Below are 15,684 nucleotides of genomic sequence, written 5' to 3'. Positions count from 1 at the left end.
CTGATCAGAGCATGTACTAAAGCTGTAGGAAGCTCTATCATTATCATAGACTTAAATGTAGCATTAATTTACCCATTAGATTAATACAAATGAAATCTCACAATACAGCTTTTATACACTCACCATCCAGAGAAGTCCCCAGCGCTCCAGGAACCGACAACCACAGACACATCAGTGGTAATTTTTCCGTCCGCAGTTTTCATGTCATCTTGGGAGTTCTTATTGTAGTTGCCACAGGCACCGCACGTTTTACCGGACAGGGCGGCATCAACAATGACGTTGACTTCCTGCGAGACTGAGTAGGTGACTTGCACAGCAGATGTCCTCGCAATGATCACAACCTTCTCTGACAGCTTGACAGATAGTTCACCTGTCACTTCACTGGGAAGAGACACTTTCCTGCCATTTACCTAGGAGAAGAAGCCAAAAAGGAGTTGAAACAGATGAAAGAACAACCTACATCAGTCTAATTAATTTCAAATCTTCCAGCTCCTCTCACCCAGGTCACTAATTGACTGTTCACTGTCACAACGGCCTCCTTGAAGAACACATACACAGCGGCAACAGCTGGATCCGCCCCCTTACTGCAGACCCTGACATCCACAACCACACGGAACCACAGCTCAGATGTCTCATCACACAGAGATGCCACTTCAAATGCCCCCGGAGCTCCCACGGCTCCAGACATGCCATCAAATGAGCTGAGGTGGCCAACATGGCTGATGGTGCAGCGGCCCTGTTTGGGCTGGCAACCTCTGACTCCATCTCTCACACCACAAACCTCCCGACAAGTACAGGAAAGCTTTTCACACTTCACCAGACCAGACGCCTGACACACACACTTGGATTTACATTCTTTGTCCGTCACTGCTTGGCCAACCTGCAAACACATAATGTTTACAGTATGTTTATGTTATCTAACAGAAAGTATAAGTCATTTTTACAAGTTTCTTTTTTCATGACTAACTTTAAATTGCTGCACAGTCTCTATTGTATGACAACAAAGTAAAGTTTCAGCACAGTTTTTACCGTCAGATATTTGTCGTTGTACACACACCCACAGCTGTCCAAGGCAACACATTGGACGCCATCAAACACAAAGCCGTCATCACACTGACATCCTTCAAAACAGCTTTCAGAGCAGGAAAACGGAGAAATAAAGCTGGCACACGTCCCACCACAGGTGTCGGCGCACACCTCATAGTGACTGTGTGGAGGGCAGGAAGCAGCTATAATAGAAGAAGACATTTGTGAGGCTTTCAATGTGCAGCTGAAATATAAAACATAAAAAAAAACAAAAAAAACATGGATAATTCTTTAGCTGAAAAACTTTTTGTGGGTAACTTACGGCAGAAGGAGTTGCTTCTCCATGGCTGAATTTGAACACCTGCATTTTGGCAGGCCAAAGCATAGGCCTGCACACTGTCACACAGGGTATCTTTCTTGCCATCCACAGCACATACATCAAACACGCAATCAGACACATATGCAGTGGGGTCGATTTTGCTGTGACAGGCTTTGAAAGGCCCATTAGGTGCACTCATGATGCCACAGGAGTCGGGCTTTCCATACAAAGCAGCTTTGGCCGGATCACACACGGGGCACTGTCCACCACAGCCTCCACACACGTGCCCAGGCAGGTCCACCACCCACGCCTTCCCAAACTCATCAACACTGCTTGTTTGATTTCCCCCAGGAAGTGCGTAGTCATCGCCACCGTTCTTGTTGTAGTTGCCACAGAGACCACACATCTTACCCTGGTAAGTAGAGGGCACGATCACCTCAACATAATAGACGGTGTCATAGAGGACAGTCAGTCCAAAGTCTGTTCTGACAATTATGTTGCGACCCTCCTGGGTGACTCTGAGACGCCCATCGTCCAGGGAAAGCGGGAGGTTTACAAATTCATCATCCACCTGGAGAAGAGAAGGAGAAGTTGAATGACATCAGCAAGACGTTTCTGATCAAAAATAATGAAACATTTACAAATGTAGTTGGATGTAGTTGTTGAACTCACAATAACTTTCCATGGCACTCTCTGCTGGATGTTAATGACAAAACCATAGACTGTTACTGTAATCGACTTCGTAACAGCCACTTTTCCGTTTCCATACTTCTCATTCCCCTGAGTAACAGTGAACGGTGTCAGCTGGCCGTTGTCATCGTTACAAACCTTGGCCAGTACATAGACACAGGTACCCTGGAAATCAAACCTCCGTCCATCAAAGGAAGTGTAATGAGGGTCACCAGAAGCGACACACTTGCTCTGCCCCTCAGGATGGCAGCCTTTCACTCCATTTACAAGCTTACAGGTCTCCCCTGTTCTGCACGTGGCCTTCTGGCACGATACGGCGCCGTTCTCTCCACAGACACACTGTTCCACACACTCATTTTCGGGGTAGAAGACGTCTCCTCTCCCGTAGTACTGACCACCATAGGAGCAGCCACAGTCTCTCACAGGCACGCAGGTACCCCCGCTCAGCAGGAAGCCCTCGTCACACTCGCAGGCTTCTGTACAATGCCTGCGACAGGTGGCATGGGATGTTAAGCTGGCACAGCTGGTTGGGCAGCCCGTGGCACACAGGGTATAGTGGCTGTTAGCTGGACACACCATTGCTGTGGGATAGGATTAGAAGAAAGGGAGAGGAATACAGTAAAAGATGACAGATATATTTTGAAATAATACCTTTTTAGTATGAAAAAAAAAATTGCAAACTCACGACAGAAGGTTTCTGTCCTCCAGGTGTGGATAGTGAATCCTTGGCTTTGACAGGCTGAGGCATACACTCCCACTGCATCACAGACTGATCCACGGTGGCCACGATATTGACAGGCATCGTACACACAGTCCTCCAGGTAAGGGGCGGGGTCCACGTGGTTGTGACAATCTTTGAAAGGCCCTGCTTTGTCGGCGATAATACCGCAGTACTTCTGGGCTTGGTAGACTTTCTTCTGGGAGTCTGAACAGGCCTGGCACCACGGCCCCTGGCAGACTGATGAACAGCCTGGTACGAGGGCCACCTGCCAGCTCTCTCCCAGCTTGGCTCCGTTTGGGGCGATCTGCCCATTCTGCATGGTCAGGTCATCTTTAGCGTTTCCATTGTAGTTGCCACACAGACCGCAGACTGCACCCTGGTAGTTGCTGGGCAGAGTAACGCTCACCGTGCTGCGCCAGTCAAAGGTCACAGTGATACCAGCGGCGATCTCCACAACAGCTTTCCAGCCACTGAGAGACACCACCAGCTCATTATTGTAATCCAGTGGCAGCAAAGCAAGCCGCCCATTGAGCTGAGTAGCAAAAATGAGGGAGGGAGGGAGAGTGAAATATTTTTAGGAGATTAAAGATTTAATAATTCTCTGGTCCTTAATATGCAATTAAATTTATTTCCAGAAGAGCACGAGGGATGTCAGAATTAGCACTATGACAGAAGGCATTATCAGATCATCCCCTAAATTTGTATGAGGCTCAGAATATTTGTCCTGTTTTTATTTTCAGTATTGTAACTACAAACTGTGCCCCACTTTATCTCTTTCCAAAAATCCACAAAAAACAAGCCTGCTACTGTATTACAAATCAAATCAGTTGTATGCTTCACATCATCCATACTTACTAGGACCTTGTAGGGGTATTCTCTGCTGATGATGAGGGTGATTCCATATACGGAAACCTTGACGCTCCTCGTGTAGGACACAGCTTTGCTTCCCCGGTGGTCATTCTGCACAGTCACCTTGAACGGTTCAAGCCCGGGCGTCTGCGTGCACAGTCCCACCAGCTGATATACACATGTTCCCTGGAAGTCATACTTGCGGCCATCAAACGTGCGGTAGTGTGGGTCACCTGAGGCGGTGCATGTGGCGTGACTGATGGGTCGGCAAGCCCGCTCTCCATCCTCTATGGTGCACCTTTCCTTGGCAGAGCAGGATGCCTCACGGCACGCCACCAGGCCCAGGGTCGTATCGCACTCACATAGGCGACCACAAACCTCGTCGGCCCAGAAGCGCTGGCCTGGCTTGTAATAGCGACCCTCGTAGGAGCAGCCACATGTTTTAGCAGGTACACACACATCAGCGCTGAGGACATAACCTGCGTCACACACACAGGCCTCAACACAGGAGCCTTTACACGCCTGCTGTTGTTCAGGGAACGGGCAGGATGGTTGGCACGGGCTGGCACAGTCTTCATAGTGGCTGTGACGCTGACAGTTCATTGCTGGATGGGAATTGAATTTAAATAGTATTAATAAACACTAAAAGGAAAGAATTTGACTGAAATATTAAACAAAACACCTTCTCACAAATACTCACGACAGCCAAACTTTTTCCTCCAGCCCTTGATTATTATCCCTTCCTCGCGACACTGGCTACTGTAGGAGGCCAATGCCTGGCACAGCATCCTCTTGTCCCCCTTATTCTGACACATATCAAACACACAGCTGTCCATGAAGGCCTTGGGGTCCAATTTTTCATGGCATTTCTGGAACACACCATTGGTCTTGGCTGTGAGAGCTCCACAGGAAGCCTCGGTCTTATAGAGCTCAGCTTCGTTGTCATCACAGGGAGGACAGTTTTTCTTGCTGCATGTGTCTGAGCAAGGATGGTCTTTGTCCTGGTCAGGCGTCCACCAGCTCTTTCCCCACTCTGTCACTGATGAGACTTTCTCTCCCGCTGGATTCTGGAGCTCATCACCTTTGTTGCCATTGAAGTTGCCACACAGACCACAGACACTGCCAAAGTAGCTGCTGGGCAGCTTGATGACCAGTTCCCAGTTCCAGTCATAGCTGACAAACAGGTCAAAGTTCGTCTTCACAACAACTTTGCGACCAATTTGAAGCAGTGACACTTCACCGTCACCCAGGTGCACTGGAAGATTCAGCAGTTCCCCATCCACCTATATAAATAAATGTAGTGCACATATTAAACACACACATTTACACACAAATACAGCAAGCCAAAGTTATAAAACAAGAAAGTCAAATCTTACCATGACTTTGCCAATTTGGTTCTTGCCCATGGTGATGGAGTACCCATATACCGAAACATACACCTCCCTGACATAGGAAACTGCTGTGTTTCCTCGATTATCGTTCCTCTCTGTGATTGTGAATGGCACTAGACCATCTAGATTTCCACAGGTCTTGGAGATTACATACTTGCAGGTGCCCTGAAAGTCATAGTTGTAACCGTCAAATGTGTGGTAGTGGGGATCACCCCAGGCCCAGCAGGTGCCAGTATACTGGGGGATGCACACAGCTTCACCCTTCTCAACACGACACGTCTCCTTGACCCGACAGTTGGCATCTTTGCAGGGATCTACACAAAGGGAAAATATTGGAAGGTTGCACTCAGTACTAATTCAATTATACATTTATTAACAGTATTTGTATTGGAAAGAGCATTAAACAGTTAATTAAGTCGGATAACATGAATATACAGTTATTAGTCTTGCCTATATTGTAGCATGCTCGTTTTCCTTTCCTGACCATGCATTTGGTGTTTTGAGGGCAGGAGTGCTTTTGACAGACAAGCCCTTTAGCTGGATCACAGGTGCACTTTGTGTTACAATCTTCCTCATACACAACCTCACCAGGCTGTGGACACAGAGCAGGATCATTACAAAGAGGAAAATAACACACAACTGAAATCACAGGTACAAGAACGATCCATATTATTCTATTTCTCCTTGCCATGAAACGTGAATTTAGACAATCTGCTGTTTGACCCTCATGAGAAATCTTGGCTAATGTCAAAACCTTGTGGAAAGGGTTTTTGAAGTGACTTTGAGGTGTGGGACTTTACCGTGTAAGTTCTTCCATTGTCATAGCAGCCACACTGAGCATCTTGTACACACATCTGTCCATTGAATAAGAAGCCATCATCACATTCACATCCCTCTGTACAGCTGGTGGAGCACTGGATGATATCTGTGAGGCCTGGGCAGGGTGCAGAGCAAGTATCTGCACACACCTCATAGTGACTGTTGGCTGGGCATTTCATGGCTGAAATAAATCATCACAACACAATGAAAATGTGTATTAGAGAAGAGCCAGTGCAGACAGTTTTTTTTTTCAAGGTAAAATAAAATTTTCTGTTTGTCACTCACGACAGAATGAAGATGTCCTCCAGTTTTTGACGTCCACTCCTGCCATGTGACAGTTGAGGGCGTAGGCCGCTACGCTGTTGCACAGCACCTTTCCATCCCCATTGGAAGCACACACATCGAACACGCAGTCATTAAAGTATGGTTTTGGGTCCAGTTTACTATGGCAGACTGCAAAAGGACCTTTGCGATCTGTGACAATACCACAGTAAGCGGACTTTGAAAACACAGCCTTGTTGGCTGGGGGACAATTTGGACAGTTGTTGCCTTCGCAGCCATTTTCACACACCACATTAGGAATAGTGACCTTCCATGATGTTCCGAATTCATTCAAGTTGTTGGTGGGGTGGCGGTTGGGCATTTGGAAGTCATCTTTTTTGTTGTCATTGAAGTTACCACACAGGCCACAGACCTTATCACGGTAGTTGCCAGGCACTGTTACTGTCACGTGGTAGACCAGGTCATAAGTGACACGCAGCCCAAACTCTGTTTCGATAACATAATATCTGCCTTCTTGATAGACCTGCACATCTCCATCATTAAGATTCAGTGGCAGGTAGTTAAATACTCCATTTACCTACAAAAAAGAGAGGCAAAAGTCTTATTTGCAGAAAAGAATCACTAATACATAAAATATTTGCCAGTTTGTTCTAAATCTCTGAGATATATCCGCCATGACATGATATAAGGTAAAAATATATCACTGAAATTCAAACATGGACATTGTTCAAATAAGAATTGCTCACCAGGACTCCAAACATTTTGTTCCTCAGAATAAGAGTGAAGTCATAGACCTGTACAGCAACCAGTTTAGTGACAGACACCGCTTTGTTGCGGTCCCACTTAACGTTCTCCACCTGAACAGAGAAGGCCGCCAGGTGGGTGCCTTCCAGCCCACAGCTCTTAGAGAGCGTGTAGGTGCAGGTGCCCTGGAAATCAAACTTTTGGCCATCAAAGGAGGTATAGTGGGGGTCACCAGAGGCCTGGCAAACACCCTTACCAACAGGTTGACATTTGTGGATGCCATTCTCTACTTTACATTTCTCATTAGGGCCACAAGAGAACTTCTCACATTCAACCTGAACACAGAAAAAAACAGAAATGTGTTTCAAGAAGCAAATGAAATGTCATACTGTAAGTTCACATTGAGCATAATTAAATTATTACTACTGCCATTTTAAACTGTTCTTGTCAGTATGAATCACCTCTCCATCTTGTGTGCATTTGCACTTCTCCTGACATTGGCCGTTCGGGTAAAACACTTGGCCGATGCGGTAGTAGCGCTCGTCGTGCACGCAGCCGCACTGTGACAAGGGGACACAGACGTCTCCGCTGAGGATGTAGCCGTCATCACAGGCACAGCCCTCCTCACACAAATCATCACAACCCGACGGGCGGGTCAGACTGCTACAAGTGGCAGGGCAGCCGGTTGCACAAACTTCATAGTGGCTGTTGACAGGACATTTCATCGCTGTAAAAGAAGGGACATAAAAGACAAAGTGAGTGTTTTTTTTTTCTTCTTCACTTTACTGGACACAGAAAGCTACATAAAATCCCTGAAGGAAGAAACAAACAATTCAGCACATGGACAAAGAGCAGGCTCAGAAAATAGTGAAAAGTTATTGTTACACTTTCTACCCTGTCTGTTATGTGAATTTTTAAGTAATTCCATTTCTCACCACAGAACTGACTGGTTCTCCAGCTGTACACCTTGGCTCCCAGAGCCTGGCAGGTAGATGTGAATGAGGCAATAGCCTCACACACCACATCCTTTCTGCCTTTATACAGGCAAACATCATAAACACAGTCTTTGAAGAAGCCATCGGGGTCCACTATAGCATGGCAGTCACGGAAGGGCCCCTTGGGGTTTTTCAGCATACCACAGTAATCATCTTTTTCATACCGAACCTTCTGGGTAATGTCACAGTTAGGACACACCCCTTTACAGCCCTCGACACAGCCCGGGATCTCAGCCACTCGCCAGCTCGTACCGAAAGCTGCTGGTGCAACACCTTTGTTACCATTCTTTGGAATCAGGTCGTCCGGAGCTTTGCCGTTGTAATTGCCGCAGAGTCCGCAAACTGCTCCCATGTAGTCGCTGGGAAGTGTGACATATAAACTACTCTGCCAGTTGAAGGAGACTTTGAGGTCAAAGTTTGTTTTCACAACCGCATGGCAGCCGCTCTTATACACAGATACCTGCCCTTCGGCCAGGGTCACAGGCAGGTTGACCAGCTCATTATTCACCTGGAGGAGAATACACAGTTATGCTTACATACTATGATGAAATATTTAGAAGAAAACATGAACAAATGAACACATACTTACCATAATTCGGCCCTTGTGTGTCCTTGTAATGACAATGCTGAGGGAATACACCTTGACCTCGACTAACTTGGTGAAGGAAACCACCTTGCTGTGACGATGATCATTCTGCACCAGCACTTCAAAGGGCACCAGGTCCGGGTTTTTGGAGCAGAGTCCAACCATTTGGTAAACACATGTTCCCTGGAAGTCAAACCTTTTCTTGTCAAAGGTTGTGTAATGGGGGTCACCTGTGGCCCTGCAGGTGCTGTAGGAGATGGCTTTGCACTTTCTTATACCCTCAACCAGCTGGCACTTCTGCCCTGCCCCACAGCCTTTAGACTGGCACTTCACCTCTCTGCGTCCAGCAACGCATTTACACCATTTCTGACATCCCTGGTCAGCCCAGAACGTCTCCCCGGCAGGGATATATCGACCCTCGTAGGTACAACCACACTGAGCGGCACGCACACACCGACTTCCGCTCAAAACAAAACCTGCATTACAGGTGCAGGTCTCCACACAGGGGCGTTTGCATTTGGCAGGAGCGTTAGGATCAGAGCAGGTAGCAGGACAGGCATTGCCACAAAGCTCGTAGTGGCTGTTGGCTGGACATTTAGCAGCTTTAGGGAGAAGATGGAGAATAGTGTGTGATAAATGATTTTATAATAATGAGAGAAAAAAACTAAAGTTAAAAAAGTCTTATGATTATTTTAGCATTACTTACGGCATTTTGCCATCTTCCTCCAATCTTGAACCTGGATTCCTGCAACCTGACAGGCGTCTGTGTAAGCCTCTAGTGCCCTGCAAAGGAAACGTCGAAGGCCACCTCCCATGCATACATCGTATTTACAATTCTCCAGATAAGCTTGAGGGTCAATAACCGCATGGCATTTGCTGAATGGCCCAAGTGTGATGAGGCCACAAAACAAGTTACCCTCCCATTTCTTCATCAGGTTGTGCTCACAGCGCTCACACCCACCCACACAGTCATCTTTGCACAGAGCATTTGTCACCAACCCTGCAACTTTCCAGCTGCTCCCGAAGGCCACAGCCCCATTCGCCTGGGCGCCAGAGGGCGTAGTGAAATCATCACTGGGGTTGCCGTTGAAGTTTCCACAGAGACCACAAGTCTTCCCAGCAAAACGGTTGGACAGAGTGACCACAAGGTAGTGTTCCCAGTCGTATCGCACAGTCAGGCCAAAAGCGGTCTCAATGACCACAGAGCGACCGCTCTGAAACAATTTTAGTTTGTCATTGTTCATGACTACAGGCAAACCCCACAGTGTGTCGTCAATCTGCACAAAAGGAATAGAAAATACATTATGAAGATATTATATTCATATTTGATTCATTTGAATGCATGCATCTTAATGTGTCACACAAAGAAATAATTAAAACATATCATCATAATAACCTGAATTAAACATTAGGGCTACTTCTTAAATTGAAATAACATTTACATATTGAACACTCCTTTACTAAGAGAAATTGAAAGCCTTACCCTCACACGACCTGTCTCAGACCGAACTACTGTGATGGTGATGCCATACACCTTCACTGTTACCAGGGCGACATAAGACACCCTGAGGCTTCCCCTGTTTTCATTCTGAGCAAGGACCTCAAATGCCGGGATATCACCCTTTCCACAGTTTTTAGCAATGACGTATGTGCAGGTACCCATAAAGTCATAGTATCGCCCGTCAAAGGTACGGTAATGAGGATCTCCCACAGCCCAGCAGGTACCAGGCTTCTCTTCTGGCTCTGGGACACAGGAGGGAATCTCTCCCTTCATTTCACACACCTCATTGGCATTGCAGGTGATACTGCTGCAGGACAAAGCCACTAGAAAAACAAAGAATATGAATTTAATGTCTAGATCATCGAGTTAATCTTCAATAAAATATTTTATTGCTTGAGTGAATATACTATGTATTATAGCAATATTATGAAAAACAGCCATAGTATATGCTTCTTACTTGGCTTTATACATTGTGCTGGGGATCCATAACCATTCCTTTGGCTGACTCCTATGCTGTAAACAGCAAAGCGGGAACCAGAGCTGGACACAATGTGTCGTTTGCTGCCACCGGCTCGTTTGTAGGACATCTCTGCCCAGGAGAAATCTGTCCCTGAAACCTTTTTCCACTGAACGGATAGCTTTTCATTATCAATACGCAGCTCTGCTGTTGCACTGGTCTGTGCCACAATCAGGGCTTTGTTTTCAAAGCCATCAATAGCCCCTAGTGCATAAGAGGAGCAGAAACGGTCTGAAGGCACGATGGTCATCAAGAAAGGGTCGTAGTATAGTTTTCGGTACCAGCCAGTAGTGACGCCATTGAAGAGCAGGAGAACCTGGATGCCGTGATCAGCGTGAATGGACAGTGTATCACCACTGTTGACATTGATCTCCTTTACCTGACCCCTGGTCAGACGGTAAGCATTTTCACGTTTGTCATTTTGTACTGTGACTTGGGTGGTCTGGGAGGCCTGGATGTATACAGTGTCATATTTCCTCTGATAGCTCACGGGAGGCACAATGAAGCTGGATCCCCAGCTGCTCACTGGTAGTAGCTGCTCGTAAACATGGTCACATCTCGAGAAGAGCTTGGTGCAACTGTGACCTGTGAAAACAGCAACAGGGTGCTGGGAGGCAACTCTAGTGCCAGAAAGATCATACCTGTTCTGGATCTGGATACTCTCATATGGCTGAAGATCGATAACCATGCGACTGCCTCTCTTGTAGGTACGGCCCCTATAGTAGACATTGCTTTGTGGGAAAATCTCTACTTTATTGACCTGTTTTCCATTTGTCACAGAGAACTCTTCTCCGGACCGTTTAGCAGGTGTAACAATAAAATATTCTGTTCCCCATTCTGTGGTGGGATACACCGCAGATGTCTCTGTTGAATATTGCTTGAAGCTGAGGGAGGTTACAGCTACATCTGCTGTGGCTTCAATGCGCACGGTGTTGCGAGACCTCACAGTGCCTAACATCATAACAGCTCTAGGGAGAACGACTGTGACCCCTTCTCCAGCTTTTAGTGTTTCCACTTTCTTGAAGTTTAGGGGAGGCACCTCAACTGTCACTTTCGCATTGGCCTGAGCAGCAGTGATATAGAGCTGAAATTCAGGGGTATAATATCGACCAAGATTCTCCATGAATGACAGGACAAACTCCCTCCCAGTCCATACAGCGGTAGATGGACCTGAGAAACAGGGCAAAGACAGAAAAAAAACGCATGTCAAAACAGGAGTTTGTTTTAAGTTACAAGTAAAGAAGTCAGGTACAAAATTGTGCTTCACAAACCCTGTGTATAAAAAAATGTGTCAAAAAAAAAAAGCATTAGGAAATGAATGAGACTATTTGTGCCAAGGCAATCAAAGGATTCACAGACTGGCAATACAAACTTGGCTTGATACTTCTTGGATCACAAACACAGTACAAAGAAACAATATGACACCACAGTAAAAGTGACTGAAAAATGCCTTCATTTCAAAGTTAAAAAGCAGGGATGAATGCTACTATGTAATGGATGGATTGCTTTTTCCCTGATAACTATTGTAAGAGATTTAGACTGAGGAACAGTCACTTGACTGCTTCTCAGCAGCACTCAATAAGTCACTTTCGCAGACAATATAATTGCATAATGGAAATATTATCAATATCTGTGTCTATTCTGTGAAAAGGACATTTTCTGGGCTCAGTCAGGGCCTGGGGGATTTAGATTACACTCCTGTTTCACCCATTCAGTATAATAGTTGCAAGTCAATAGCAGCTGAAGGTAAATGCTATTCCCAACAAAAGCAAATTTCAATTTAGATGACTATCCTATTTGTGCTCCACTCTCAAATTCTTCACCTGTTTAACACTCTGCTTCACTCACACAAGCACGTGGCACGGCTGCACAACAATGCTCTGAACTGAGGGGGCTGACAACCTGGATTAATTCCTTCAAATTTAACCAATCACTTGGCTCCATGTCCTGCTAGGTCATGGTTTGAGGAATGCTGTTGCAGTTGATTAACTAAGCTAAGCCACAGTCATTCATGATGGGCAGAATATTTGACAGATATTTAAGAAAAAAAAGAAAGATTTTCCTGAATTCTGTGCTGTTGTTTGTTCAGTTTAACAAAACACATCAGAGACTGCACACACCTCCCAACTTTCAAATCCCTGATCAAAACACACCTTTTTAAGTTAGCTTTTAATTCATGACTATGTGTCTGGTACCGTTTAAATACTGTTTTAAAGTTTCAGTTATTTTACTTAACTTTGGTCTATTTTATAATAATTCGTATCTATGTAAAGCGACTTTGAGCATTTGTTAAAAAGCACTAAATAAATAAAAAAAAGGATTATTATTATGGGTATCAAATTGAAATGAGGAACAATCAAATGCATCCTGCAACAAATGTGACAAAATATACTTACAGCTGAGTATTGCTCCCAATGCACAAAGCAGCAGCAGAGCACCCATGGCTGAAAAACAAGTTACAGAAATACAAGTTGTTTTTTTTCAGTATTTCTGCAAAATAAATTTGACCAGTCAACATTAATATTCTGAGTGCCTACCTGCTTCGGATTAAGAGGGATGAGTTTATTTCCCCACAGTTCAATCCCTTTATATTCTCTGATAAGAAAAAAAGAAACAGCCTACCAGAGCAGCCAATCAAAACAGGTACTACATTAGAAAAATACCCTTCCTCTTAAACAAATTAAGGTAGAACTACAACGCAATGACTTGTAGGTCTGCATATACAGTATGTTGACTTAGTTGTGAAATCCAGTATCAGATTCATTGTTGCATTAATAACACACCCCGTGACAATATCCTAACCCAGGAGTCACGGTATGAGCTTAATAATTCAATTATGTGTATTGGTGTCGAAAATAAATTGTAGTATGGGTTTCATGTTACATCACTGTGTCCACAATTTATTTTGTATCCGAGGGAAAACTCTTATCAATCTGGACGGCTTGCTTTAAAACACAATATTTTTCTTCTTTCCTCTTGGTGAAAAAATTACAAAATGCCAAAAATTCATTTGAATAATATGTTATAATAATGATATCATTAGGAGTTTTTAGTTAAGTATCTTCACTATAACCCAGTGTTTAAAGCAGAAGTAAGTGATATATTTGTGTTAATATAAGTCTTAAATAGTTATATCTTCCAACAGCAATCACTTACATAGAGTGTTTGGTCTGAAACACGGGTCTGTCAGTCACTCTGCTCTGCTCTGAGCTGAGGAGAAAACATTTCTCGTATCCTACAGTTTTTATCCAATGAGGAGAGAGAACGGCATGCAGGGCTGTGTGTGCAGCCAAGGGACGCCGTGAATGTGGTGACGTAGGGACGAGGACTGTTATGGTGCGTTCAAGGCAACTCGTAACTCGTGTTTTTCCGACCTGTGAAGTGGTACCAGTTCGATCTGGTACGAGTTCACGGGTCGGAAGTTACGAGTGGCCGTTATAGTGACTTTCACAGGTAAAACAGGTCGGAAAAACACGAGTGGGTTGCCTGGAACGCTACAAAATCGTAAGTTGTGACTTGAAGCTGTAATTTACGGTTTCAAAAGCCTGCCTGGAACGCAGCATTAGCCAAAACGACCGGATCGCTTACTTCTGCTTTAACTTATTGAAACAGTGCCACTGGAGATATAAGTCAATTTGATTATTTGCCCCCATTCAGCTGTGATGTATATTCTGGCGTAACCAAATAATATTATCCATTTTAGACTAGGCAAGGCAAGAATGTGATATGACCAAAATCAAAACTTATCTTGACAGATCTTGACCAAGAGTCTCAGTCAAGTTTGATAATTGGGTTGGGTTTAGAGAAATGAGAAGAGGTAATATTATTCACATCACAGAATACTGTAAACACAGGTGAGAGTATCTAGTGTTCAATTTAATGACGTTTAGCTCAACTGCAACATTCTTATCTCTGCTCTGTAACTTTGTTTGCCATTTGTTTAATTTCTTTGAAACACACACACACGCCAACATTACAATTTCAAAGCTACTGTTTTAACAGTGTCTTCACGCCACTTGAAGATACACTGTAATGCTTGCATTACAATAATACCATGAAACTGACCAGTCTTTGTTGATAGGTTAAACAGGTAGTTAATGTTGGTTTTGTGTGTCATGAAAGAATAACAGCATGTTGATTGAGTTGTAACAAGCATTCGTGCAATGCTACTAAAGTAAATATATGAAAGTAACCCGTCCCTTAAAAGTTTGTATTAGAGCCATTTCATTTTCCTAATAATTCTTAAATAAACCAAACCAAATATTTAACTGGCGTTCATGCAGTCAGAGGGCCTATGGGCAGGGCAACAGGAAACTTGGCTTAGTTTCTGTACACATATTGCGGATTCAGATCAAGGCACACCCTCCATTTCTTTGTTGGTATGTAATCAACCAGCGATGATCTTGTTTAAAAAAGGTGTATGTTACGAACTGATATATGTTACGAACTGATAAGAGTGCTGCCAGTATTATGTAAAATGCATGAGAGGGTAAGGCCTATTGAGTACAAATGACAGAATATATAAAGTTTTGTAATTGTTTTTGTATTTCAACAAACGGTCAACAATACACATTTACTCAGGACATTAAAATGGGTAGTTATCATCCAGTGAAGCCACTGTGAAAAGAGAAAACAATTCATTACCAACCTTTTTTTTTTTTTAAAAACATACACACAGTCATTAGTGGAAGTACATACAGTAGCTACTGGTGTTGTGGAGGGGATTACTTACCAGCCAGGGAAGTCGGGGAGAACCCATGACTTGACTGAACTGTGTGAATGGATGTCATTAAGGTTTCCACAGAGACCACACAATTTGCCTGTGTACAACACAGGAACCTTGACTGTTGCCGTGGTAACACCAATCTCTATCTCCAACTCAGACTCCATCCCAGTGTCTCTCCTCAATATCACTGTGACCTCTGACTTGTCCTGGGTCACACCAGAGGACAAGTACACACCTGATGATAGTGTGCAAGGAAGGGAAACAAAGTGTCCGTTCACCTGTTGTGGTGGGGACAGTGAGTTAGGGGCAAACAGTGGAAAATTTCAAAATGTTTCACTTTCTGACCATTGAAATTTTAAGTGGAGTTATACCTTCACCGTGCCTTCCTGTATGGCAACAGATGATCCAGGCAGGAGGATCTGAAACACAGTGACAGGCCTGGAAGAGCTGCCATCACAAGGTCCGTGGTATGAGACCAGGCTGAACCACTGATCACTGGACTCATCACAGAGCGACAT

The 15,684-nt window shown here is 44.5% G+C and overlaps 1 protein-coding gene across 1 annotated transcript; it reads right to left on the bottom strand.

Annotated features, from left to right (window-relative positions):
- Nucleotides 1-119: 119 nt before the first annotated feature.
- Nucleotides 120-15,684, bottom strand: fcgbp (Fc gamma binding protein; the record flags this gene model as incomplete). Its single annotated transcript, XM_083990282.1, has 21 exons — nucleotides 120-410; nucleotides 500-880; nucleotides 1,030-1,229; nucleotides 1,349-1,916; nucleotides 2,075-2,616; nucleotides 2,721-3,288; nucleotides 3,612-4,210; nucleotides 4,306-4,888; nucleotides 4,982-5,310; nucleotides 5,447-5,588; nucleotides 5,797-5,996; nucleotides 6,101-6,674; nucleotides 6,844-7,176; nucleotides 7,303-7,568; nucleotides 7,777-8,344; nucleotides 8,426-9,024; nucleotides 9,129-9,699; nucleotides 9,906-10,246; nucleotides 10,381-11,610; nucleotides 15,261-15,444; nucleotides 15,538-15,684. The coding sequence occupies 21 exons, from the start codon at nucleotides 15,682-15,684 to the stop codon at nucleotides 120-122; spliced, it is 9,216 nt and encodes a 3,071-aa protein (XP_083846408.1).

The sequence above is a fragment of the Trachurus trachurus genome (genome assembly GCF_905171665.1).
Source record: "Trachurus trachurus genome assembly, chromosome: 16".
NCBI lineage: Eukaryota > Metazoa > Chordata > Actinopteri > Carangiformes > Carangidae > Trachurus > Trachurus trachurus.
The sequence above is the reverse complement of the archived record's forward strand: the minus strand, read 5'-3'. Positions and strand labels throughout refer to the sequence as shown.